The 27,544-nt window shown below is 45.9% G+C and overlaps 1 protein-coding gene across 1 annotated transcript in view; it reads right to left on the reverse strand.

Annotated features, from left to right (window-relative positions):
* Positions 1–27,544, reverse strand: part of LOC128887330 (paired mesoderm homeobox protein 2B) — a 44,664-nt gene extending 17,120 nt beyond the window's left edge. The window contains exons 1-3 of the mRNA XM_054143116.1: positions 27,093–27,544; positions 24,533–26,088; positions 3,179–3,416 (exon numbers count right to left, since the gene is read on the reverse strand). Coding sequence (XP_053999091.1) covers positions 3,179–3,263 — 85 coding nt within the window. The 5' untranslated portion in view covers positions 3,264–3,416; positions 24,533–26,088; positions 27,093–27,544. The remainder of the gene's footprint in view (positions 1–3,178; positions 3,417–24,532; positions 26,089–27,092) is intronic.

Below are 27,544 nucleotides of genomic sequence, written 5' to 3' on the forward strand. Positions count from 1 at the left end.
CTAACAAGGTAGTTAGATGTTACAGGGAACGTCGGTTGGGCTCGTAGCCGGACCGTGGGCCGAGTGAACCCACTTACCGACTTATCACGTAGTTACCTAATCTGTTTATCCCAACGGGGGGTGAAGGAGGACGAAGCTGTGACCGGCTGTGGGGGGAGCCAGGAGGGTGTACGGACGTGTCCCCGAGGACACCCCTTCGCTGCCCCTTTTGCACGAGATCATCTAGCAGGCGTCACTTCGGCGCACATGTGCGAACTTGCGCGTCTCGCGTTTTACAGGGAACGAGGATCACCGTCGCGGTTGAATTAATTAAAGGTAGTCGAGGGGGTACGATTGGTGGGGTTGGCGAAGGTAAATTATATCCATTAATTTTTGCTGCAACGTAAATCGAAACGCAAACGTAATTTTACAATTGCGAAAACTATCATCTTTCATGTTTAATTGCGATCGCGTGTACTTTCATTCAAAATGAAAACAAGTTGAATGTATTTCGTCTCATTTATACTTGAAAATTTCACTAACGTTACGTCTACCCTGCTTGTTCAGACTGTATAGCTACATATATCGAGTTTCGTTTCGATCATGACATGCACTTAAAATCTACGCAGACATTTTTCTAATTCAATTTAATTTCGATCAGAGAATCTTTGAGCCCGCTTTAAATTCTTATCGGGCGTCGTATGAATTAAAAATGAATGCTTATACGTTTGGTCGAGAACTATCGAGGTGTAATTGCGAACTCTTTGGAGTTCCATTGTCCGTTCGAGCTGAAGCTAGAGTGCGGGTAAACAGTGTCACGTGACTCGGACAGGGGCTGGTTGAATAAATGTTTAACGAGTCGTTACGTGTAAAGTACCATTATCGAAATTTGCGACAAGACTCTAACGAACCCGAAAGTCGGAGTACAAGTTCGTTAAAAATTGATACGAACAATTTAATTTAATTCGCGGGCCTCGGTCTACTCATTTTCAACAAAATATTAACTCAACCCCTGGCAATAGTTAACAGAGGAAAACTGTATACTCCACGATAAAGCGAAACTTCGTAATCAACTTTCAATTTTCAAGTTATCGATCGTTTTTCAATGAAGCGCTCTAATCCACGATAAACGCATCTACGAATTTCGTTTAAATTTAAGTAGCGATACCGGAGCGCGTCGCCGATAAAGGGAATGATAAATGCGCATTAAAAACATAATTTCAATTTTCGCTGAAATTAATATTTTATTTCGACTATGCCGCGAGCCTAGACGAAGGGGCACTTACGCGTCCCCGAGGATACCGAGTCTCCCTTCTCCCCTGCACCCACGATCCCCATTCGATTATGTTCGTACCATATGTATCTCATCGAGGCTCGTAATACGCGATAAAGTGAGGGCATACATCCGTCTTCCCGAAGTAGAAAAAACCAACTTCAGTTTTTTGTATACAATACTAGCTGCACACCACGTAGTATCACCCGCGTGGGAATACTATTTATTTGATGTCAACCGCGCGTTTCATCGTGAATCAGTAGGTGACTGCGACCATCTTTTGTTTCTGATCGCGAGTATCGTTATACTTTATTTACAAATATCGGGATCACGAAGAGAAATTTTATTTTTATCAAAATCTATGCTACCAAGGAATAGTGTAGCTTTCTATTACTGACAAAATATTTAGAATCGTTTCAGTAGTTTCAGAGATCACACCCACGTACAAACAAATTTTACCTCTTGAGAATATTAATATACGTGTAAATAAAATAGAACACCGAATCTCCATTAAATTCATTTAAAAATGCCGTGTAACACATCGAAATATATAATTACGTCTTTCTAATAGCAGGAGTAATCGTTCCCAGTGGTTCTACGAATCGAAGAAACGAAAACCTGCCGTGGGTGAAAGTTCATCGTCGGTCGTCTCGACGAGAAACGAAATTTCCGGTGTTTCCGAAGATTCGACATTTTTAAATCGACCTGGTCGCGTAGAGTAGAATAGTTGCAAACGGGGGTTAACGTCTTCCGAAGAGAAAACGAGGTTTGACTTGGAAAGTGATCGGTGAATAAGCAGACACGCCGCCGTCCAAGTTCTCAAGAGCGACCAGGCACCGCCGTCGGGACGCGGTTTAACCGGAAGTTGGTTCGAAGTGCAAATTAAGTTTAGCGACCGTCCAGTTTGTAGCGTCCACTTTGCGTAACTCGGTCTAGTCGGTAATGTAACTTCATCGATGTGTTCCGCCAGAGCAAGTGCCGGTACAATCAATCTCCCTTTTCTCCCTTCCTCCCCCTCTTCCTTCGCCAGCCCGTACACCTTTGCGTCCACTTGTATCTCGTTCCCTCGAAATACCCCCCCTTTTTTTTTTCACTAGATCCTGCGGTGAATTCTGTTATCTTCGTTTTCTCGTTTTATTTCGGAACCACGCAGCGATCGTTTCCTGTCCGGCTGTGGATTACCGAGCCTCGCGAACCAAGCATAGGAGTCCGAACGAAAAATAAAGCACGGAGATTCGTATTCTACGATCCTCGGATCCGCGATAGTTTTCGAGTTTATCTCGCGGTTCGGGAAGCGGCGACAGAACGGAATTGTTTAATCTAGAATACGGTATCCTAATTTTGATACAGGAAGAATTCAATTTACGTTGCCTTCGTTGTTGCGTGTACGCGGTGGGAAATCGCGTCGTGTCGGACGATTTTTCATGCGGCTCGTTTTAAAGTCTACCCCGCAGCGACTGTAGTGAAATTGAGGATGAATAGCGAGGGAGGAAATAGATGAAAAAATGTAAGATTATGGACAGAATCAAATTTTTCTTACGGGGGTAAATCGGGGCGAAACGATACTCTGGGGACGCTCGTAATCGTGTCGCTGGAGGGTATGCGGGATCCTCGATAGAAGAGCATGTTTGCGGACTCGATTACTCTATTCGAATTTACTTTGTTCGAAATTCTGTCTTCTCGTTTGTTTCCGACCGGTAAAATACACAATTTTAATGAGAAATCAAGGTATACCATGGTTTCGCAACCGGACGAAACAACGAAACGGTATAAATTATGTTGCGCAGCTCGTTTCATGGTTAAATGTACAATTCGAACGATGTTTGTTGCAACACCGTTGACTGCTCGACTCTCCGATCGTAAGTTAGAGGAGACTATGGTTGAATATTGGCTGAAGTACAGGCTGCGAATGGAATATCTACTTACAGGGGTGAGTCGCGGTGAAGGGGTAGTCAAGGGATGGCGGTAATCGCGGTGTTGGGAGACCCGGGGGGCAGTGGTAGCAGAACATTCCCCCAGCCCTGGCCACCGTGCCACCCCCCGGCCCTCCACCCCCTCCGACTCCAGGCACCTGCGGTTGACTCGACTGTTGCTGCTGTTGCTGTTGCTGATGATGCGAGTGGTGATGGTTATTGTTCGGTTGGTGGGTGTGAACAGTTCCAATCTGCAACGGAAACGTTCTTGTATTAGCAAAGTAAAACTAACCGGATAATTTTAACGAAACAAAAACGACTTAAAGCTTAACGTATGATTAATTTATGATTAATAAAAGTATCATCGTTGCGTTGAATACTTCAAATGACGCGAATAAACGTCCATTTTCATTAGAATTCTGCGGATCGTTTATACTATTTTTTATTTATATTTCAAAATATGCGGTATCTATACATACTCATGCTTATTCGATAGATCGTACGATTCAAAAAAAGAAAAAAAAAAACGGCACAATTATTTAAAAAATTCACGGATCCACTAGCGTGGAATGTATAGATTAAAGTCAACGAAAGTATACGTATCGTTTTTAATTTTCTTCGTTTTCTAAAAATACGAAGCGACTATTAATTCGTTCTATTTCAACGTAATTATACGCAAACGAAACGATACGAATCGGGAGTAAACGGTTTGGTCATTTTTTTTTACGAAACATTCCCAGCGTCTTATCCGAGATCCTAAACGCGTCTCTACCGAAAACACGAGGACCGAAGCAACGTTTCAGTGCGCGCTCAAACGATTCCTCGGCAGCGTCCAAATCACCCCCGAAATTCCATTTACTCCCTCTGAAAGGAAACTACGTGCATACGTAAAGCGAAACCCGAGCCGGTAATCCGTCGTCGTGGAAGGTCAGGCAGCCGAAACGAAAATTGGCTGAATTTCGTTAAGTTTGGCAGCAATTACTTTTGATACCCGACACGCGGCCGTAATTGCGTTGGGCCAAGCAGAAGCAAGAGAGGGGTAATAATTCGCTAATATCAATTTCAAATTTCAATTAGTATCATCTCGACGTCTGCTACGCTCGCGTCCAACCCTCCCCCCCCCCTCCCCCCTCTTCGAAACACCCAACTACAACCCCCCCCTGCCCGCCATCTCGCCCCGCGCAGCTCCCTCGGTTCTGGTGGACCCCCAGAAGAGCACGGCATGATCTAAAATTCAATTTGTCCCTTGTAGCGGAGCCGCAAAGGGCGAGGGAGCGACGAAGAGGAACAAACGGAGAAGAAGAAAGCCAGAGATAGAGAAGGATAGGAGGGGTACGGCGTAAAGGGTGGGAAGCAAGCAACGCGGAATCGCGTCGTTGGCGGCGGGCAAAGGGCGAGGAGGGGATAGTTAGAATACACCGAGTTTAAAGCCACTCGCGTGCACGCTGTTATGTAACCAGAGATACGGCCCTGTAGGCACGCGCATGCGCGACACGCCGACCCATTATAAATTGATAACTACGCCGTTTATTAAGTTCCACGACCGATGGCTGCTTAGGCAAAGAGCCCTCCACGCTCCTCGCCCGATACGTGCATTATTTATTTACGAGAGTTTACAATCCCTCTAATGGAGATCGGCATAATCGGTCGCCCATACGCCTCTTCCGCCCAACCCCCGACGGTCGTGAATCGGTCACCCTCCGCGCGGTGCCACCCCTGTTCCCTCTTAATCGTGTTTCGCCCTGCTTTTCAAAATTCACGCGTCGAGGAAATCGGAAGTAGATGCGCCAGCGACTTGGCCGCGCTTTGACCCGCGGATTCTTCACGAGGAGCCCTACGGCCCGTCGGTTCGCCAAGCGTGGAACACGCGAAAAATCCGAATTAACGATAAATTTCTCGAATTAGAAATTTAAACGTATGTATACAATTCGTATGTCGCGCGTAAAAACTGCGTACAAAAGTTTGAAAGCAAGAGTTAGCGGTGATATCGTTCACGATTCGCGCGAATCTTTTCGAACGCGTTCTAACGATACACTTGGTACGGATTCCCAGTTGAATAAACACCGAATCGAGCAAAGCATCCGATTCGCGACCAGTGACACCGGTAAACGGATCAGCCGATTTGTCGCAGGTAGAAAGAACCGAATCACCGATGAACCCCATTCGGAATCGACCACCCCGCAGGCTAGCAGCACTCGTGGAGTACGCGTAATGACGGAACATACGCGCCGACAGAAGGGACGAAATGTAGCGAGGCTAATCCGCGACGAGTCCCCGAGGGTGTCCCCGGAGCCGGGTATCCGAAGAAGGGGGGCACAGGCTTAGAGCGAGTCTTTGGCCCCTAAACACGCAGAGTATACGCGACCCTACGTCCCTCAAAAATAAACCAGCATGCGGCCAAGGGGTATATTTGCGGTGTTCAACCAGCCAGGCGAAACATTATGCCAGTGTTTTATTGTGCGATCATCCGACTGCACCCCGCCGCATCGGAAGGGATTGTGGCTTCGAGTGGAGTGTGTTTACACATCGCCACACGCGCTGGATTCGTTACACGCTCGTTATACTCGTTGCTCGTTCGCGTAATCGTTCGTTATACCATCGGGGATCGTCGGGAATTGATACTCGAGTCGAAGCAATTTTTCGAGAATTCGTACGATTCGGGGATGGTCTTTTTCGGGGCACGTTCGCAAGGTTTGCATTCGAAATAGTCTCTCGACAGGTCTTTGCACGCACGGGAATCAGTTGAGGAGAGAATGTTCTATCCGTATCTCGTTTTCAATTTTTCTTTCATTTGCGATCGATCCCTCCGGACTCGAACGAGTCTTCGGGGGACAAAATCACTGCGAGGAAGAACGAAGAAACTCCGGGCCGAGTGTAAACTGTTTGCTTCGTCGAGATCGATAAATTAACACTTTGACGTTCGTTTTGTGAGATTGTCTGGAAGACTGGAGAACGGTTGAAGAAACAGAAGCTCGAATACGGTTGAACTCGACGTTGAAGGAACATAGATCGATTCTATAGAATGGATTTTAATGGGGTTATTAAGCCGATGTACAAAGCAGGGTAAAGTGTTATATTATTATATAATGATAAAGGCAGGACAGAAAGTTCGCAAGGTTGAATTACAATGCAGGTCCACGCTTGTTCGCTAACAAAATCCACTTATCGAAGATCGCGTTCCGTTAACGTTAAAAAAAGAAAAACGTCGAACAAAACGTCTTCTTATTTTTACGAACTCCCGACAAAATATGCTAATCGCGAGCATCGATACGCTGATATCGACGCGCGCGAGTGCAGACTGGCCAGCTACGAAGTTTACGAAAATTAGCAGCGACGTTGGGCTCCGTATTTCTGCGCGAGTAATGTACACATCCGATGGTTCGGTAACCCGAATTACGGAACATCCGGTAATGCAGGTATTCAATTATTTGGGTACACGTAGGAATATCTTGTTACTGGCAGTTCTAATTGCGGGATGGTGGAAGGGACGGGGGTGTAGGGGGCAGTGTTATCGAGTTATCACAGTTTAACATCCTTCCAAGTAGCGTGCATCATTCATCGGACCAAAGAACGTTAACGGTAATCGCGTTTCATTACCGTGGATTATCGAGGAATCGAAACACGGAAATAGTTATTTATGTGGATCCCGTGAGGTACGAAAATCTGACGAGCAATATTTTTCGCTGCAGTTTAAATCTTATTTTATTTAAATTTTATTTTAGTTGACAAGTTCTTTAATTATATTCACGTTTGTCTGTAGGATTTTAAAAGTGCACAAGTGCGATAATGGAAAGAACGTGTCCGGGGGTGGTGGGAGACGAGACTTCGCACTCTCAAAAAATGCACTTAACGATCGAAACATGCTCGGCTGGTCTCGAAGCACATTTTTCCACAAAATAGATGCCGCGATTACGCTCGACTCCGATTTTTTCCTTCGATGCAAGTCAAACGATAAAAACAGACGAATTCTCCGAACACCCTACTTCGAGTAGTACCACGTGTAATTTTCCCGGAAGCTAAAAATAATTCAGATTGTACCGATTCGGTACGTTTCCAACTTTCTCTACCCCGAATTACCTCGGTAACCAAGGCTATCATTAATTCAGTCGATCCTTGAATCAACGCCGCGTCTCCTCGCGGGGGAGAGTAACAGAGACAGCTGCAATCACACCGTAGACGTAATACTCGTTCCAGGGATTCAACCCTCTGTGTGGCGTAGGCGAAATCGTAGGGTGGAAGCGTCGAGAGCGCGAAGGGAAGGTGGCGCGGCTGGGCTCAGCGTGACGGCAAGCTAATTATAGAATTATCGCTTTTAATTGTGATTCGTGCTATTTGCGCAATGGCGGCGCGATTGTCGTCGCGTGCCGAATTATTGAATGTTGACGTCACCCGATGCCGGCAACGCTTTGCTCGTAATTGCCGGCACCAATTATGCAATTAGCGCCGCTCTCTAATGAGCGCAGTGTTATACGCGCGGAATCTAAACACTCGGTCTACGCCAACGAACGCGTTGGTAGGATTTCGCCAACTTTTATCCAGATCTCGACGAGTCGATTAGCTTCGTCGGAAACAACCGTTGTTGGTACATCGAGTCTTTATAAGCCAGCGGTGAACTTTATTTTCCGATTTTCCAATTGTACGACATTGCGTAACACCGAACGAGACGGTGGTGTTACGGAACACAGCCGTTATTTCTAAGCGGGAGATGACTGGATCATTATTTGTTTATTCGACAAAAATGTGGAATCTTTTCTCAGGATAAATTCCTGAACTAAAAAGGAATCGCAAAACGCTTTTGCCGTTTTGAATTTCGATGCTTCGTTGTCTAGATATAAACGATTAGAGAGAGGAATCCGATGGGATTCCTGGCGCACGCATACGCTCAGGCAGGAGTCGTGCGACAAGTCTGACTGCTTGTATCTCCCGAACCAGGCCTAGGATCTCTAAGTAGAAAAGAACATTTTTGTTCGAATCGATCTCGAGATAGGTTCCAAATTTGTCCACGGTGTTTGAAATGGAAATCCGTCGTGCTCGCATTCGAAGCCAACGATTGGTCTCAACGACGTCGATTAAAATTCGTCAGAACTGATCCCTTATTAAGATAAAAATTCTCTCACACGTAATTCTCCAAAGCGTTCGAGGACGGTTACGCAGAAGCGAAACGAGTGTTAAATGGCACCGAAGCTTCCAACAGAAATAGAAGCAGCCGTGACGCGATAAATACAATTAACCGAGCACGCACAAACTTCCTTTCTTTGCCCTTCGACCTTGCATTTCCTCGTCCCGCATTCCTCGACGAACAGAAGGACTCGCTCGGTTCACAAGAGGCGACTCTTATTAAGCTGTATCATCCTGGAATAAGGGCTAACGCGCTGCATCCAATTTGTGCCGCTTAATTAATTCCCTCCAATTTATTCCCCGAGACCGGCCAATAAAGAAACCAGGGCCTGTCGGTCAACGAGCGTCGATGCCACCGCAATATTGTTCCTAATGAAATCTTCGTTAATCGCGTCTTCGTCGAGTTTTCCAGCGCGCAACGACGTTCCTTCAATTGACGCTACACGAATGTTCACGCAGCTGGAACCGAATGCGGGCAAACCGCTTCTTTGGCGCGTCTCCATTACGGAGATTTCGGGCACGGTACTTTATTTTCATCGTTACGCGTACGACAGACCAGAATGTCGATTTTTATACCAGCCGATACCGTGTACTTTCAAGTACTTTTCGCACGATCGAAGTTAATCGAAAGCGTTACCGATATTTCTTTTTTTCGTTTCGCTGCTTCGAAGGACCAGTAACGTTCTCCGAGACAGTGTTTCGATTGGCACGGGTCAAGAGGGAAGAGCGTGCCCCGGGACGTAATAACGCGTCGCGCACAATACAATTGTGGACCGGCTTCTTCAATAATATTACAGCATAGATGGTTAACGGGTTACGAGCGCGCATTGTCGTCTCGTTGAAAAGAAATCGAGGACGAAACGAACTGTGGGTAAATACGTGCAGCCTAAGGCAACGTTGCCGCCATTTTACAAAGCGTTCGAATCAACTGGCTTGGTAGTTTTAATGTAGCGGTAAGTATTAAAAATCTGGAACATCGTTCATGGAACATCCTATGCACGAAATATATCGAGAGGCTCCGATCTACCGCGATCCAGTAACGAACGTACAATTAATTGCATCGCATTCGCTGTAAAATTCCTGTCATACAGCTCCGACTCTTATTTCGAAGATCGTTTCTAACTAAACAGCGCTACTCGGTCATACGTTAATGTGCGCGTGTATGTGCGAACTTCACGGATTGTTTTATTCGTTAACACCCTGTAGAGCACCGCGCGGCCCGGTCTGTGGACCGCATCGAGTACGGTGTAATGTACTTTGGTTAAGCGCATCGGAGCATGCTCGTCGCCGAGTTAACGCATTTAATGGAGGTTAATTTTGCATATGGTATTGCTCCCCCGTGCCCTAACCTCTTTACTCGCGTACGCTCAACCATCCCCTGCATCGTAAGCTCACGACCAAACTGCCCGAAATTACGGCCACAGAACGGGGATCATTATTAAACCGGTCGCTCGATCTTTCCGCGTGATCGAATTATAAAGTCAAGTATTCGGTTCGATAGAAAAATATTGGATAGAAAAATAGTAAAAGAGGATACGCGACATAAGCTGCGTAGAATTCGATTGAATTTCGTTGGAAAGGTCAACAGTCGGATGCGAAACGATCGAGACGGTCCGTTTCGCGATCCGATTTCGAGATCGGAAAGCGACAATGGGATCGCAGGGGAAGATGGCCATTTAAGGGCTATAAACGCACGTCGAACGGAACGGTGTCCGGAAGCGGAATCTCTTCCGGCCCATCGACCGGAACGAAATCGTCTGGGATACTTCTGCTGCGAGGGTGGTGTGCGTGCCATTAATTGAGGGGGAATGAATGGAGTACATGATAAATAGATCGTAAAGAGGTGTCGAGAAACCAGAAGTCACGAAACTCTAGGCCACGTGTACCCCTCCCCTAAACGGAGTTCAGTGGAGCATGATTGCGGGTGCACCAGGAGTCGCTTGAATCTTTTCGAAAGGGAATTAGACGAACCAGTGACTCTATATAGGGTGATATCGAAAAAATAACTGCGTTTGTCGTTTGGTACTCTACGGAATGCGTTTGCGTTAAATAACGATGGGAAGATATTTCTCTACGGTAATTCGGTAAAAAGAAAAATTCAAAGAATGAAAGAGAGAATAATACGACGATTCGTAATTTCTTTGAGAAAGTGTCGTCACGTTTAGGACCATTGATTACCTCACCGGCATCCCTGGCATTAAATTTCTGCAGCGCGAATACAAAACGAACCATTCTACGGAAAAATTACGCTCGATGAATAAATAACTCCCGTATCATAACCGCGATAACACTTTTCAAATAAACTACGTGGCTCCATACACAGCCTCCGGGGATAGAAGACGGGAGCAACAGAGACAGACGCGCTGTTTGAAGGGAGGATAAGACCAGGGGGTAATAAACACTTGATTCAACACCACTCATCTTCCTCTTGTCTACTTCACACCGGTAGCGAACTCCATTTGACTTTTGGCTCCACTCGATTCCACCGCATTGCACACGCCCTACCCGATGTGTACACTACAGCGAACATCTATGCTACTTCCTGCAACCCCCTCTGATTCTCACCCCTGCGCACTCCTTTCCTGTCTCACCGCTGGCTTCTGCCACTCGGCGCTCCCTTTGTTATTATTTATTTTTTCGCTCTCGTGCATTTTTTCGCGTTCGCCCCTTTTTTCAGTTTCACCCTCTGGGCCACCCTCGACGCGGAAGCCTGACGAGGACCGCTCGATTCGGACTCGTCGCTCTATTTCTTCGAATCGCTCGGTGCTTCGGTGGTTTTCGCTTTATTTCCCGCTCATCCATTTACATTTGATTCGATTCGAGGACCCGCGCTGCTCCGCTCGACGATCATTGCCGAAATTTACGCCTAAAGTAGCAAGGGGTAGGCCGGCAACGTTACCTTTTCTATGTAACGAGTTTTAATTGGCTCGTGCACTCTTCTCGCGGGGTGAATTTTTACACCGTTACGGGTAAATTAATTTTCAATTTCAGTTATCAGGGAAATCCCCTGTAAACGGTGAAATGTATCGAAAAATTCTGTCGTCGCGATAATTAAACGAATTCGTTTGCAACGGAGAGTCGAGACGTAAAGTAAATAATGGCTTGCTCGAGACTGGAGAACTAACAATAAGTGTTGCAACTCGGTTAGAGCCATTGACTGCGCGTGCCGCGTCATGGCTTCATGACACATCAATCGCTATTGAGGACGAAGCAGATGTTGGTTCGCGGTTAGGCGAAATCAGCTTCTGGATTCACTGGATTTTTTAACCTTCCCGACGTTTCGAGTGCCACGAGAAATTCGTCTTTTTTCGAAATTTAAAATTCGAGTAAATGAATATAAATACCTCGCGTTTGATATTCGAAAAATGTGTACACGTTTCGAAGTTGGGATACGCGACAACCGTGGAACAGTAACGCGACTCTCGATGTTAGATGTCCGCGTGAAAACAGTCTGTCGAATCAGCAGAAAGTGAGTGCACTACACGACGTAATTGGAGGGTCATCCGTTCAAGTGAGGTAACCAGTACTTGGAAATTTAGATATACGTACTAGAGCGCTGTGACACTTCATTGAATTTCAATGTTATTTTAAATAATTTATCATCAGGTGTAGTGTCGGAAAGTGGTAGCAATTTGTACTAATTTCGAATCCGTAACTTCCATTGGAATTTCATTGTAGGCTTCTCCAAAAAGTCTTATATGGAGACTTCAGAGGCCCCCTGATGTAATTTATTCAAACAAACCCTATAGTGTTAAAGAAAACTAACAATTTGTACTATTCCGAAATTTGTATCTTCCCCTGGAATTTTACTATAAGGCCCCTGAAAATTTGTGCAGTGGACTCCAAGAGCCCCCTCGATGTGATGTATCGAAACAGATCCTCTGGTGTCAAAGAATAGCAACAATTTGCACCGTCCTGAGATTCTACGTTCCCCTGGAATTTTACTATAAGTAATTTTACTATCCCTGAAAATTTGTATAGTGGACTCGAGAGCCCTCTCGATGTGACGTATCGAAACAGATTCTCTGGTGTCAAAGAATATGCACCTGAGATTCTACGTTCCCCTGGAATTTTACTGTAAGGCCCCTGAAAATTTGTGCAGTGGACTCCAGACCCCCCTCGATATGATGTGTCCAAATAAATCCTCTGGCGTGAAAGAATGTCAACAATTTTTAAAAGTTTTATCGCTCTTGGGAATTTTACTATAAGGTCCCCCCAAAAAAATGTCTACAGTGGACTCGAAAAGCCCCCCGGCAAGAATTGGCGGCAATGGCTCTTCATCGTCGTAGCGATATAGATTAACGGGGAACACTAAACGAGAACGAGAGCCCGGGACGAAGAAGCATTGGCTGTGATTGAATTAATCTGTCAATTTGCCAATTACACGGATGAGTTTGTTTGGTGGCTGCGGTACGCGTACGTCTCTCCGTGCGTCTCCGCTGCGTTCATCGATCGCAAGTGGATCGTCGGTTGCGCGTGTCTGGGTGAGACTGTTGGAACGTGTGCGTGCACGCAACCGTTACACGGACACGCGATCGCTCGGCTGTGGTGGGGACCGGGCATACGTAACCGCGTGGCTCGGGGCACAGATTCAACGAGCTCAATTGCTGCACCGAACGAGAAGGAGGATCGTATTGATTCTCCGGTTACATAGTCGCGAAGTAGAGACGGCTACGAACAGTGTGCCGCCTCGAGCAACGCTCTGTTTAACTCTACCGTTCGCCTACCTCCGATTGTGATACTACGATATTGTTAATCCCTGTTGACGCCAAATACACGCTTCTAGGTGTGTTTCTCGAATGCGAGAGCTGTGCGTTATATTCTTTTCATTGTGCATCCAACGTTAGGTAAATAGATCGATGGACTATTTTAATTACAGTCGATACATACGTATACATACGTATACATACGTATACACGTATGAAATGTACGTACGTTAATTGAATAGCGAGAGAACCTTTTGTAAAATTAAATACGTAAATAAAGTAATAACGAGCGAAACAGCCAGAAATGTCCAAGTATTCCTCGACCTAGAATTTAGGTACGAAGGGATAAGAGTGATATTCCGCAACGATACCGCGCAATATCTGTATAATCACACGGTAAAATAATTCTCTCGGCGCGGAATGTTCATCCGAATCGACAAACACACTCGAATCCCCCGCAAATCGTACGTCTCAGTCGATTACGGCAAAGGGAATACCAAATTACGCTATCGTATTTACCCAGCATACCATTGTGCTCGCGAAGCTGTATCTAATTTGAAGTTCGTTCCAAGACGAGAGAGAAGTTGGATCCGCGTCTGCGAGCAGATAGGCTTCTACCGGTGATATAATACCGCGGCACCGTCGTGACGAGGAGGGGGGGTGGAAACTCGGTACCAAAGAGGGAGGAACGGGTAGGAAGCGGGTGGATCGAGTGGCGGCGATGATAGAGCCGGAGGGTGCGAAGGGAACAGAGATAGGGGATGCGCAGTCGAAGGTTTCGCTTCCCGGTTTTGCCCCGGGGGCACCATTTCCAACGGAACCGAGCGTAAGTCGGTAGGGACGGGATCTCGATCCGCTATATTCCAATTGCTTCCCCGTTTGATATGCGCCAATTTCGTCCAATATGTCGCGCCCCCTGCACCGACGCTTCCCAATCTTTCGAGTAATGACAATCAACCCCCCCGAACCCTTTCCGGTCAGGCGAGACAGAATCGTCTCGTACGGTCTTCCGTCTGGATTCCTAGACGAGGAATTGTTTAACAGTGGTATCTGCAATTGCTCGCGGAAATCCCATTTCTTCGAAAAAATTAACGCGGACTTTTACGACGAAGGATCCTGTTCGACAAATCCATGAGAGTTTATGTGAATTCTACCTGTGCTTACGCTAGTCATTTTGTTCTCCTTTAACACGCGGCGCTTCTATCATCGACGACCACTTATTGGAGAAGCTTTGCACCAATTGAAAAGATGAGGTCAAAGGTTTTAAATTACAATTCCGACACTGCACGAAAATTCGAAGGTCCGAAAAATTGACGAATACAGCACAGAGAAACTCGATCTTAACGCGAAGTGAAATTGTCGTCGTTTAAAGAATTCATGGTTCGAAGCTGAAATTTATACACTGCTTGCCGCGCTCTCTTTATCGTTTCTATTCCATTTGGCGAAATCCCCTTTCAGTGTCTGTGTCGAATCCGATAAACCGTTTCCCGTGAAATCCCGGTCTGAAATTCGCTGGTCACGTGCCGACGAGTGACCGTTGCTCTTTTTGGTCGTCGAATTTTCACGTCAGAACATCATTTACATAGTTTATGACCGCGCTGCGCTTTTGCACCCCGATCGTGGATATCTGGCTAAATAATAGATAAGAGGTTCCTCCGTAATTGTAAACGACCATCCCCCCTTGCGAATTCGGTTAACGTCGGCCACTTTCCGATGTGATTTCGCGGAGACTCCGACATGGTTAGACGTGGAAATTAGTCGTTAATTAAATCGACCAAAGGGGGTTGCAATTTTCTATTAAAATTCCCTTCTTTCTTTCATTTGTTCTTCAAACATTTTTACGCATACAAGATGCAATGAGGGTTTCTTTTTTTTTAACTTAACCGAACCTACATTTTATATAATGTTCTTATTACACAATTCTGCAGGGGGTATATATAATATGGACACTCTTGACCTTGACCGTTACCATTAGGAATTTAACATTTAACAAAAACCTTTCGAAGATATTTAAAGGTTCGAGATCAACGTACAAGTCGTTCGATACGTCCATTAATTGCCACGTCCTCGCTTTCCTCGGAAAAAGACCGATGGTGACCCATTTCAAAGAGATCGCGCAGACTCGACGAAGCGGAGTGAACTCACTCAACGGAAGCTGCGCAGTGGGGACAGCTTGTAAATGTGATATAATGAGCTAGAGAGGGGAATAAGCCGACTTTCCACCACCACGCTTGCTGTCCCCGCTGCATACTCGAAGAATCTACGCGAATCTAATATCGAAAATTGTTTATTAGAAAGAAAAACTCTTCGCCGCATCCGTAACGCGCATCATCGCGTATACGTCGCACGCGACGTCCAGGGAATCGTTCTTCTCGCGCGCCAACGGTAGGTAACTCGCAACGAGCACTTGGTGTCACGACTCTTCCATCTACATACATGCACGAGCCGTATCATCCAGCGTCAAGTTAACGTCCTAACATCGTTCGAGTTCTAATTCCATTGGCGGAATGAGATCAACGCTGTGCAGCTGTCAATAAGTCCCAATCGACAGTGCCGCGTGCAACATACCGATTCCCAAGGGAGTCGCCACTGTTGCGGCTTTCGATGAAATTAAACGAACGCCTTGGGTAAAATAAATTGGACCTCTGATCAAATTAAACGCTCGTAAAGCTACGTCTCGTTATCCTCTACCCCTATCGTCGATGTCTTAAAAAATCGCGAGATCGTGCGACTAACCGGGAAGTCGTCGCTAGAAAATCGTCGAGAACAACGATTCCCCCGACGAGGCGTCAAAGGGCACGCTGTAGAGCGTCGGGCAACGAAATCGTCCGGCCGTGGGGGCCACGAAGGGGCGGCGGGGCTTGAAGAGGACGATCGTAAAGAAACCGCTCAGGAAAGAGGTGGAAGCAGTCAGCCAGGTAGAGAAGAAACCGGGAACGTGCCGGGAATGTATGTAGGCTCCCTTACTGTTACTCGACCGGGTGGAGCTTCCTATCCGCCCTTCCACCCCCGCGTGCACGCTAGTCCGCCCGTTGCTCCTGTATTATTGCCCGACCGTAAATTTCACCCGGAAAGCGATTTAGCGAGGAAGCGGCAGGGATAAATCTTGAAAAAGTCGAAAAGCGTAAAACAGGAGCCTCGGGGGCTGAAAGTAGAAGAAGGGGGGATAGTTGGACGGTAGAGAGCCGAGGGGGGAGGCATCTGAGAGCACCGATATAAGGAGCCACGCTCGTTCCACCTTTCTCTTCTCCCTTTTGCCAAGGTTTCTCCGCTTCTTTTTTTTTCCTTCAGAAGCTATCTTCCCTTAACCTTTCCTACCCCCGTGCACCTTTTGCGAGGCAGGGGCGTGTCCGCGCCCTCCTTCCAACCCCTAACCCCCATGTGTGTGCATTTCCCCGTGTAAACGGGCCTCCGCCCCTCCGTCGCGCGCCCCTCTGATCTTTCGCCCGTTGCACACCTCCGGAGGGAAGCAACGTTTTCGTCGTTACCAACGCTCCTGGTTTGCATGCGTTTACGAGGAAGGGAGGGGGAGGATTGAACCACTTAAATTTTGACGCGGTCCGCCTGGTAAACCCCTTTTCTTTTACGACGGAGCTTCGCGGCATAGGTTCGCCGAAGCTTCGTTTGTCGCTGGTGTACGCCGTGGGATGAGAGCCAAAGTTTTTCGCGATCCTCGTGGAAATTCGAGCGAGAAAGCGTCGATGGAATTAGATTTTCGTGGATCCAGTCGTATCGCGGTAGTTTAATACAGCGGCAACGATATCGAATATACATCGACTTGGTAGTGGGTAATTAATAGATCCGGATCCCGAAACTATGGTTAAATGGAATAGCCCATCTGTTAATAATGAATTGAACAGAAATCGGCTAATATATCAACAACGTGTATTACATTGGCATACATTTCCCAAAGTAACCTATTAATAGATATTGATAGAAATTAATAACAGATGGATTAAACAACATGCATTGCCAATAGGAACTAATGGATCATAATTTACCATTAGATTTGTTTTGCTATATAGGCGCGTTCGATATCAAGAGGTTGCGAGTATACAATCCTCTTCTAGTAGAAATATATATCTACGATCCGAAGTTAAACCTGATAACATACTAATGCGACTTATCGAGATTGCAAGCTCGAATTCTTTTCGAAATGTATCGATAGAAGACTAAATGTCATTTGCGAAGTTTATTTACGTACATATTTATAATGAATCATTTATTTGGAAACATCGAGTCTGTCATTTAATTTAGACAAAATTCTTCGATAGATCACAGTAATTTAATTCGAGGAACAACGGATTAAATCAATCTCCTCTCTCTCTCTCTCTCTCTCTCTAAAAAAAAAAAAAAGAGAAAAGACAAGAAGGTATCCCAATGGCGAAACGTAACGAAGACCGTCGAGCAGCTTATCAGATGGGTTAAATCAGCGACAGAGGGGAAAAATCGCGACAGGCACTCGCGTTAAGAGCAAATGAAAATCGCGGCGCTTTGATCCCCCGCGGAACCGAGTGGGGTGGAGGGGTGGGGGGGAGGGGGTTGATTTTTTTTCTCGCGCTCGGGTTAATACGATTTGCAAATCCACAGCTTCGGCCACCGCCGGCTACGGGTCGCTGAATAAATGATACGCCCCCGATTCGGGGATCGCTGCATTATCCGTCGTCGAATTCGTCCCTGACGCCGCCAATTATTCATGCCCGCGTGGCGCCGTTGCAATTAAGAGTCAATTTCGTTCCAGATCAGATACACATCCGCGCCGCGAAAGCATATCTTCGCGAGCACGCTCCTCGAATCGAGTCGTTCGATCGAGAGAGGAAAGGGTGGCGGGTGCACGACGGATGCTGACACAACGTGACGCGCGATCAGTGCCCGACTCTGTTTTCTCCTTGTTGGAAGTTTAATCGCGCGATCGAGCCGAGCAGCGACTCCCAATCGCCGTTCTTTCCCCGAGCAAGCTTCTTCCGGCATCTCGAGACCCCTCTCTACGATTAATTATCGCGATCCCCCATTACGAAATTCGTGGTTCTTGAATATCGAAACGCGCGGTTGGTCGTCGGCAAAGAGAAATTCATGTTTTCTCGGATGATCGGATCAACAATTGAGATCGAAATGGAAGTCTTATCTTCTAAGTGCTGTAACATTTTATATACTTCTGAAAAATCGTTTAGATGAACACGTGATCGTTAGATGTACATAAATTTCATTCTTCTGTTTTCTTTTTTTTTTTTGGTTCGTATTCGTATGGTTTTCGTAAGGAAAAGTCGCTAGGAAATAAAGAAAAACTTGGCGAATTTATTCGCGCCTATCGATATTTTGTATACCAACGATCCGATCGTAAGTCGAACGAACTATGATTCAGCCGATACTTGAGGTAATCCGCAAGAGATTATTTAAACGCGAACACACAGGAGCGATTACAATAAGGGCCGTTGAATTAAAAAAATAAAAAGTAAATTAAATATTTTCCAGATTGGGACTGTTTCATTATCTTCCAGTGAGGAGTGAGGGGAGGGGAGGGAGGTGGTGGTGGTGGTGAAAAGTACACAGCACGACCGGGATTCAAATTGAATTTAAATAAATCGACGGGCAGTGTTGACTGAAGCATTTGCAGAGAGTGCAACGAGCTCTCTGATTTAATTACAAATTGGTCGATTTGTTTGCGAGCTCTCTCTGGGACCGCTCCGAGCGACGGGGGTTTGTCGGGGATTCGAAAAATTCCCGGAAACGGTCAAAAAATGGACAGCTCGCACGAAAATTTAATCAGTCTGGCATGGACGAGAATTGAACGACGCGCTTAGAAAGCCCGACGCGTGTTTAACGCGCTCGAAGCCAAAGCGTATAGCTCGCTCTAAATTGCCGCTTAAGTAACTTAAATTTAATTTAATTTCGCATTGGTTCATCGGTGTCCACCGGTTGCTAATATTTAATTCGATGCGGGTGTAACATTGTATTACGGCCACTTGCGCGACAAATTGAGAAAATTTCACCTCTGGAAGATCAAAATGTGTATCGTTTGGATTGCGAGCATGTATCGAGATTTCCTCGATTGTTTTTGCGGCTGTTTTTCTTTGCATCTAACAAAATCGAGTTCGTTTTCTAATGTTAGGCTTAGAAATTAATTCCGTGCCTTTACGTTCGACCATTTATTAATCTAATTTAAGTAGAAATATATTTGCCGTTTCGGTAGATTGAGATACCAATCCTCCAAGTCCAAGGCCACCTAAATACCATTCGAACATTGTACCCACGCGTTACGTAACAATGCCTCCCTTCCTCTACGTTTAGTTGTTGATATCCTCGTTAATATAAAAGAAAGCGTGAGACTATAAATAAATAAAGTATAAAAAAGATTCCTTTCAATTATTCATCTTTCAGTTTCGAACATGATTAAGCCAACCCCCGAAATCGACGTAGCGTAACAACGAAATACGTTTCGAGCGTGATTCCTGTCATCAATTATTCATCTTACGTTTAAAATAAACTAATCGGCTAATACGTATTGGCAGTGTTCTCCCCTGGTGCGATAAAATTTCTCCGATATCATGAGTTTCCAAGAGGAACGCTGTCAAAGAGTTGCAACGCGACGTTCGATGTTATTAATTAACTCGAGATTCTATCGACGATTCGAACGCAAAGTTTATTTATCCGAGCGATCGCGATAACTTCGAGCTTCGCTTACACGATTCACCGATTCCTATGTAATAGGTACTTTTTTCAATCGACTCTGCCCTCAGAGAAAAATTCCCCCCGAACTTTCCCGTTAACTAATTAATTATTACCGGTTCGATTGATTTCTTTCGTTACGATAAACATTTCGCTTCCTTTACGAGAATCGGAGTCTCCGATAAGCCCCGCTGAATATTTATCGACGCCATTAATGGGGAACGAATATAAATGACAGAAAATCAATCACTGAGCTTGTAACATGGCTGTTATCGACGATTTTAAATGACCGGCTTAAATGGGAATAAATAAGTACACCTAATTTGTCTAAATATTTATCGGCTTGGTGGACGCAAATTGCTACGAATTTAACCGTACTTCGAATCGAAAGGTTTATCGACAAATTTTATATAAAAAAAATTCCATTTTACGATATCGTCTTGCAACGGTCAAATTAATCGGTTAATTTCGCTTGATATTGTATATTCGATTCGCGATAAACAGATAAACGAATCGACTTTCGAATTTTGAATTTCGGTTGGTGCTCGTCGGAATGCTACCTAATTCAAGAATATCAAGCGTTCAGTGGGAAGATATTGAGCTACCTTTATCAAGCTCCTTTGTCAAAGTTAAAAATTTTCTCCTCGACTCGCAGTCCTGTTGCCCAATTTTTCTATTCTTTTACTATAAGAATACAAACCACACGATCTTCTGGACACGCCATCCCGGATAATCTGTCCTACGGTATATTCGATTCTCAACGAGCAGATCGATTAATTGATTCGTTCAATTTGGTAAAACAGTACCTAATTCGAAGATATCGACGTTATCGCCTAGCCTAACCGCCCACTCGTTTCGAAGCCATTGGATAATGACCCAGCGCGACGCGCCGCAAGAGGAAATATCTTGGCCAACGTCGAAAGGTGAATCTCGCTCGTCGAGATTTCACGACCTCGCGAGTGTCCTCATCCTCTGGTTATGTAGTCATACGTACGCGTCTAGAGGAAGTCACCACACCGTGCACGGCGTAGAATAAACGGTCAGTGACGCGCGGTAATGGCCGACATCCTAATCCTGGCCCCCTACAGCTTAATGCCATACACTCCGCAATGATAATGCTGCATGTGCTTTTTGTCATTACCAGTCGCCATGCTACCCCGTAATGAGCACCGCCGCGGGCTCCTTCGCTATTAGGATTCACAGCCCTCCAGGAAGACCTTGCCTCCTCGGTGGCTAGGAATCCTCCGATTCGACGATCGAGACCCAACTAATTTCCTTGAATACCGACACCGTGTGCTTGGGAATCGCGTGACGATAGCAAACAGGCGCCAGAGAAATGATGTCCTTAGCCAACGGATAGATAGATTGTCTAAGTTTGCCGATAGGGCACGACCAAGATCTACCGGCTGAGATATTTTTTAACAGTTTCTACATTTTTTTGGGGGTTGTAGAAGCATTCATCTACAAACTCCGGTAGAGATCCAAAGATTCTGCCATTTTCCTACGAAAGGAACGTTTCTACCACTATCCTTCGGGGCTGAACAAATTTCTCGAGCTTTTGTTTCTACATTTTCTTTGCATTGCAGAACTATTCACCTACAAGCTCCAGCAAAAATGTTCAAATTACCTCGTTTCGATCAAAACGTTCCACCATTTTCGTACGAAAATGAACGTTTACACCCCAATCCTTCGAAGCTGAACAAATTTCTCGACCACTTTCCCTACGCTTTTCCCTTGTTTTATCGTTATTCACGTACGAATCCCAAAGTTCAATTATTGAATTACCCCTCCTCGATGAAAAGTGCTACAGTTTCCATAAAGAGAGGGCCGTTTACGTTCGCCTCCGAAGTTCTGCCGTGCAAAAGGAGAGATACCAAGGTGCGGAAAGCGAAACGAAGGGCCCTCGCGGCCCTGCGAGTACTCTCGCACACGCGCGCGACACGTTCGCTCTGATTAAGCTTAATTCGGTCTCCCGACGAGCAAGCGAAAGAGAAGAGAAGTCGTTCCAGAAAAAGGCCCCAACCGCGGTCTCGTACCGCTGGCTCGCGCTGTCTGCCGTCCAATCCTGCCAACTTAACCTCATTAATAAATTAATTAGATATTATTGTGTTGGCAGCCAGGGCGGCAGCTGCGGGCCACTTCTCCCTTCCCTCCTTCGTCTTCGTCTTTCCTCGTCTTCTCCGGGGCCCGCAGATGACGTTCGGAACGCCAACCGCGGGGGGGGGGGGGGGGGGGGGGTTCAAGACCCGTGACGTCATTTCTTGCAACGATCACACGGATCCACTCGCGTAAAACCCGCACGTTTTTCCGAACAACCGCGAGACCCTCGCTTTCTTTCCATTGTTAAAGTCTCGATCGAGGTGGACATTTTTCTGGGAGGGTACGTAGGAAGACTGGATTTTTCCATTAAAAAAGGTTTTCGGAGACGAAATAAGCACTGCCTTCGAGGACACAGGTGTACCTCGTTTAGCTGTAGAGAATTCATTTGCGGGAGTATTGCTTGTGAATTTACGATAAGGATTTTGAAAGGGGTCATTTGACCCCGTCTGAATACGTTTATCATTCAAAAACAAAATTTTAAAGCTCGTTTTGGAGAAATCTTTATATATATATATGGATATATAATTGTGCATGCACACAGCACTGTTTTCCGCGGCGATTGTATCCCCGCGCGATTCCAATTCTCTTTCACCTCCTGCTTCCGTGAATCAAAGACGGCGCGTTGGTATTCGTCGCGACGCGCGCAATGCGATACCGTCTCGTTGGAAAAGCGGCTGCTCTTTATGGTCACGTAATAACCAACCGCCCGTTCAGGGGATTTTCGCGAACAGCGCGGAGCGAGGCGGTCGAACGAAGAGCGAGAAAGAGGTTGACGATGATGGGTATAAGGACGGCTGTCCGAACTCGTTTTCGTCAGGCAACGCGGGGAATCCCACCGGGAGCCCAACCGGCAGCTGTCTGCGGGCTAAAGCTTCCGTTGGAAAGGCTCGTCGAAACTTAACGCGGTATGATTTTTGTCGAATGATACTTGGCTGGCTTTGCGTCCGTTCCCTGCTACGCCAGATCACGAAAGAGGGGGATACCAGTGGTGAATTGATTTATCCACTGGATTCGATCATCGGGGCTGTTTATTAGAAAGCGGAGAGGCTTTTCCAAAATGGCCTTGAAGATTTCGATAACGAAATATCCCAATCAGACGTGGTCGTGGTAGACGTTTGATTGTAACGTACTTTTATTTGGCAAGTATTTTATTTAAAAAATAATATTCTAAATCCTCTGTTTTAGATGACCATCGAGTTAAAGTTCGAGTCGTTTATGTTTTAATATAATTTTTTGTTTAGAATGAGAAGAGTATCTAAGATGTACGCGTATATTTTCGTTTTGTATTTTTCTCGTGTATCGAATGTTGATTACCTAACACGCCTAACATCGTGTCTCGAACGGTCTTGAGCTTCCGTCTCCTTACGACCAATCCTGCTCCCATCTGCGCGCCTTATTTAATTTACGAGTGCGTTATACCTCTTCCGCAGACTTATCGATGATACCATTATGATATCGATATTATTACCAAGTGTTCTAAGGCAATAGAGAGCTCGCAAGCCTGTCGACGGTTGCTGAAAACGTTGGCGTGAAATGTTTCGCGTACCTTTGATTTTCACCACGATTCTCGAGCGTTTCTATATTTAGACATTCGATTTGAACCCTCGTTTTGAGTGTACATATTTCTCTAGATTTGGACAAATAAAAATATGACTTTCAGTTTTACGGCTCCGAAGTAAAAAGGCTTACGAGTTTATGTAAAATCGTAAGAAAAATAGCGTTGCTCTTCGAGTGACAACCTGGAATACAGTGCTCTATATCGTTCAATTATTCTCTGAAAACTGAATATCCCTGTCAAATTCTTAAATAACAGAATTGTTTTTGCTGCGCGTTCGAGACCTTTGGATCGCGGTCCGTCGGACAACGAACCGCACGTCCGACCAAAGTTAACTATAAATCAAATTAATTCGAATATATTTCGCGAACGTTAACGCGTATTTTTACAGATTGTATCGGATACCTTTCGTACCTAAATTTCAAAAAAAAAAAAAAAAAAAAAACTTGTTATATAAAGCAGCGACAGAGTAGTTTCGAAGAACGATATTTTAAACGTGAATTAAATCATACACGTATCGTATAGAATTAACAATTCCTATCATTTCAATTGTAGCAAATTGATCGAAACACTTGATTCTTCCTAATATCATCCAATTTTCTCGAGCACCCCATCAGATATAATTGAAAAAACAGCCAAATGCTATTACAGCGGGTTCAAACCGGCGAATTAACTTGGATCAAACCAGTTGCACTTAAAGGCATCCCTTACTCGATTAATTTAGTTCCGGATGTACTCCTGCGCGATAAAGCGTCACGAATCGACGAAAGTTACGCCGAATCTTTCAGTAATTTTAGCGTAATACAAAACCGGAGTATTTGAAAAATAAAAAAGAGAAGGGCTATACGAAGGATCGTGTACGATTATTCATCGGTACAGGATCGATCGACCATGTTTGACCCGAGGAAGGTCGAAGTAAAAATGGTGGTAACAATCGTCTTTTGTTTCTCGTTTCGAAAACCATAGTTTTGTATAGAAGAATCCGACTAAACGGAAGAAAGTCAATGTTTCACGTTTACTCTAATCTTCCGAAAACTATAGACTGTTCGATAGAACTTGACTTTCGTCTGCCATTTATATCGCGACTATACTATATTTTGAAAAGAAATAATTCCCACTCGAACGACCGATGCAGCAGCGAGTCATAATTAATGAATTAATCCAATCCCCTGAAATCTAAGATGTACGCGATTCAAGACCGTGAAATTAAGACATCACGTACCTTGACCAGTGGTGGACTGTGCGCTGGTGGATGATAGTGTCCCGAAGAAGGGCTCGCGGGCGGCCCCGCGCCCCCCGGCGAAATGGTACCGCCTCCGGGGGTGAGAATCCTGGACTCGTGGCTGAACAACACTTTCCTGATTTCCTCCACACCCTCGCGGACCACCGTCGATCCACAGAACCGCTTTTTCTCGATCGAACCGACCGCGATCGCCGCGATCTACCTCAAACGTTCTCGAACGGCGCACAGCTTCGAGCAGGCCTCGATCACTGTCACAGAGCTGGATCCGACCACGATCTCGAACCAATTTACGATGGATACGTTGGAGATACGTCTCGCGTGTCTTACGACTCGGAGGTGTTGGGGTACGTTTGGATATCCGCTTGGGGAAGTTTTAATTAAAAATCCTGGACAGTTCAAGAGTTACGGACATGACTTCTTAGAGCGAATGTTTTATGACAACGATGGAGTCCTGGGGGTCCAGACACTCGAACATTCTTAAACTCGAACTAGCCTGTTGCAGTTGGGAAGGGTTTGCGATAGGTGTCTCCTGGTATCCTCTTAACTCCTGACACTGGTTAGATCCTCGATTACTCCCGAACGCACCAGTCAAACGTGGTCAATCCTGGCACCGGTAGGTGAAGTTTGATATCGTCTCGGCTCTTCCTCTCCCGAAACACCGCATTTTCCAACACACCAATACACCTCGACTAGCTTTCCAGCACGGGTCTTCCGACTGTTCTTCCACTTCCCATCAGCTTTTCATCCACATCTCTTGGTTCGAGCACAAACATCCAACCTTGTCCATCTCAACGCGACTAATCTTCGCGTTTCGAACGACGTCCCATGTCAGGTATCACCTGGCACAAAAAGGAACTTGTCACTAGTCTGGTTCGGTTGGATCGTCCGCAACGCGTCCAGCGGGAAGTGACACAAGCACTGGTGATCTCGCAACTGGGGGATGACCGTAAAACCGGAGGTATCGCGTTCGAGCCGTCCAAGGAGCTCCCAGCTGGATTGTGTCGCGTTTCGGAGTCGCGTTAGACAGCCGAGGAAAGCGTGCTCGATAGGCGGTACCACGCAGGCGTCGAGAAGCTCCCGAGGCGTGGTCTGCGATCTCTCCTCTCGTTCTTTCCATCGCGACCGATCGTCTCTCTTCGGCTGTTGGCGCGGGGGTGGTGGAACCACCACGTGGTTTTATTGGCCAAATAACGCGTACAACAAACATCCCTGCTTCTGTGCGGAGTATCTCCCTGTGTTGTAACTCACCCTCGCTACGCGTAGCCCTTTGGACGAGAGGAGAGGCAATAGTCGTCATGGTGTAAATCGTGTTTACCCCTCGTCCATAGTGATTCTCGTGTGTATCAGCTACCGACGCTCCACCTCGAGTTATATCCTCTCCGCTCGGCATCGCCGCTTCGTTCTACGACTCGTTTTCCGTTTATCGCTTTTTTACACCGCATCCCTTCTTCGGCGACACGCTTGTCCTCGCGGACCGTCCTCCTCGCTGTTTCTTCGGGGCTGGCTCCACTGGCTCGTGTCGCGGATCACGAATTCTGAAAGCAATACGAGCGTGAGCATTTCGTTCGATACGAATTACATCTTTTTTCTCTTTGTCGCGGAGTTTTATTGTTATCCCTGGCTGGCGTCGAGGGTGGAGAGGTGTAAAGTGATTCAGCCACTCGAGCCTCCGTCCTTTTCGAGTCATTCGATTAACTGGTATCGAGTTAATCGGTCTCGTAAAATCTTGTACAGTGACATCTACATCTTGCAAAAAGAAAAGGAAGAAGCGGGGGACAGATACTTGTACTTTGAGGAAACATGTTTTACAAGGGAGAAACAGATAAGAATCGGATAGAAGAAATCAGGTGTCTGGATTTTTCCGCAATTTTCCCGGGTTTGATCGACTCCAATTTCATCCCCTATCGAATCGCACTTCGCCGGGAATTCGAGATACTTGTGTATCGCTGGAAAAAAACGTGGGAGGATCCGAATCGTCGATGACGGTTTCGAGTCGAATAGTAGAGTCGAGCACGCACTTATCCGTGTCCATATATATTCTCTTTCCATTCGATTCTTCCAACCCTTCGGGGATAGCCCGATTTTCGATGGCTGAGAGCGCACGTAAGTCGACGCGATAGGAAGATACTGCGAGATGACATTGATTTTAAAGGAAAACACTCCCAACCGAGATTCCGCCGTTCTAATAAATGGAAACGAAGGAATAAAAATAACCGAGAGGAAAATATTGACGGTAAGAAACGAAATATTAAAGAATCGTATAGAACGAGAGAGAATGAGAGAAAATGAAACGAGGTGCAGGGGTGGATACGCGCAAATAAGAGCGGATACGACGCGTAAAGCGTGTATCGAAACCGAAACTCCGGCTAAAGCAATCGAGGAACGCGGGCGGAAGAAATTGGGAAAGAGAAATGGAAAGGGAAAAAGGGACAGAAAGAGCTAGACACCGAGTTAGGCGAATAATCGTGTTTCGAGGTGACTAGATTACACCACGCCATGCTTGCGATCCACGTACACGCCACACACGAAATCCACCTACCACGTGCGGATGTGTAGTTGAGAATTTCATCCCCTATTCGATACAGCCACCGCTGGAAATATCCAGTTAACTGGTTCCAATTTGTCCTTGATATTTATGGATTGATTTCCTTCGGCGAAGGGAAAGCGAACCACTTCTCTCCGCATGATTGCTAGTTGGCGATAATGAAACTACTTTTGGAGGAAGGAACCGTGGTGGTTACGATATTATATAGGAGGGATCGAAACATTAGCGAATAATCCTGAGACTCGTCGTTGTAAATAGCAATCATGGAACGCGAGAAAAACATCAACGACCAAACGTTCTCCGGTAATAACAATGCTTGGGTATCACCTTCAAGACAGCCATCGAGGTGGCTTAGCGAATAGCGACAACAAAAATCTCCAACCTCGCGTCGATGGTCGGTCACGACAATGCCCGCATCGTCTACTATGCCATCGTTATTAAATACT

Source organism: Hylaeus anthracinus, unplaced genomic scaffold (assembly GCF_026225885.1).
Source record: "Hylaeus anthracinus isolate JK02 unplaced genomic scaffold, UHH_iyHylAnth1.0_haploid 11985, whole genome shotgun sequence".
In the NCBI taxonomy this organism is placed as follows: domain Eukaryota; kingdom Metazoa; phylum Arthropoda; class Insecta; order Hymenoptera; family Colletidae; genus Hylaeus; species Hylaeus anthracinus.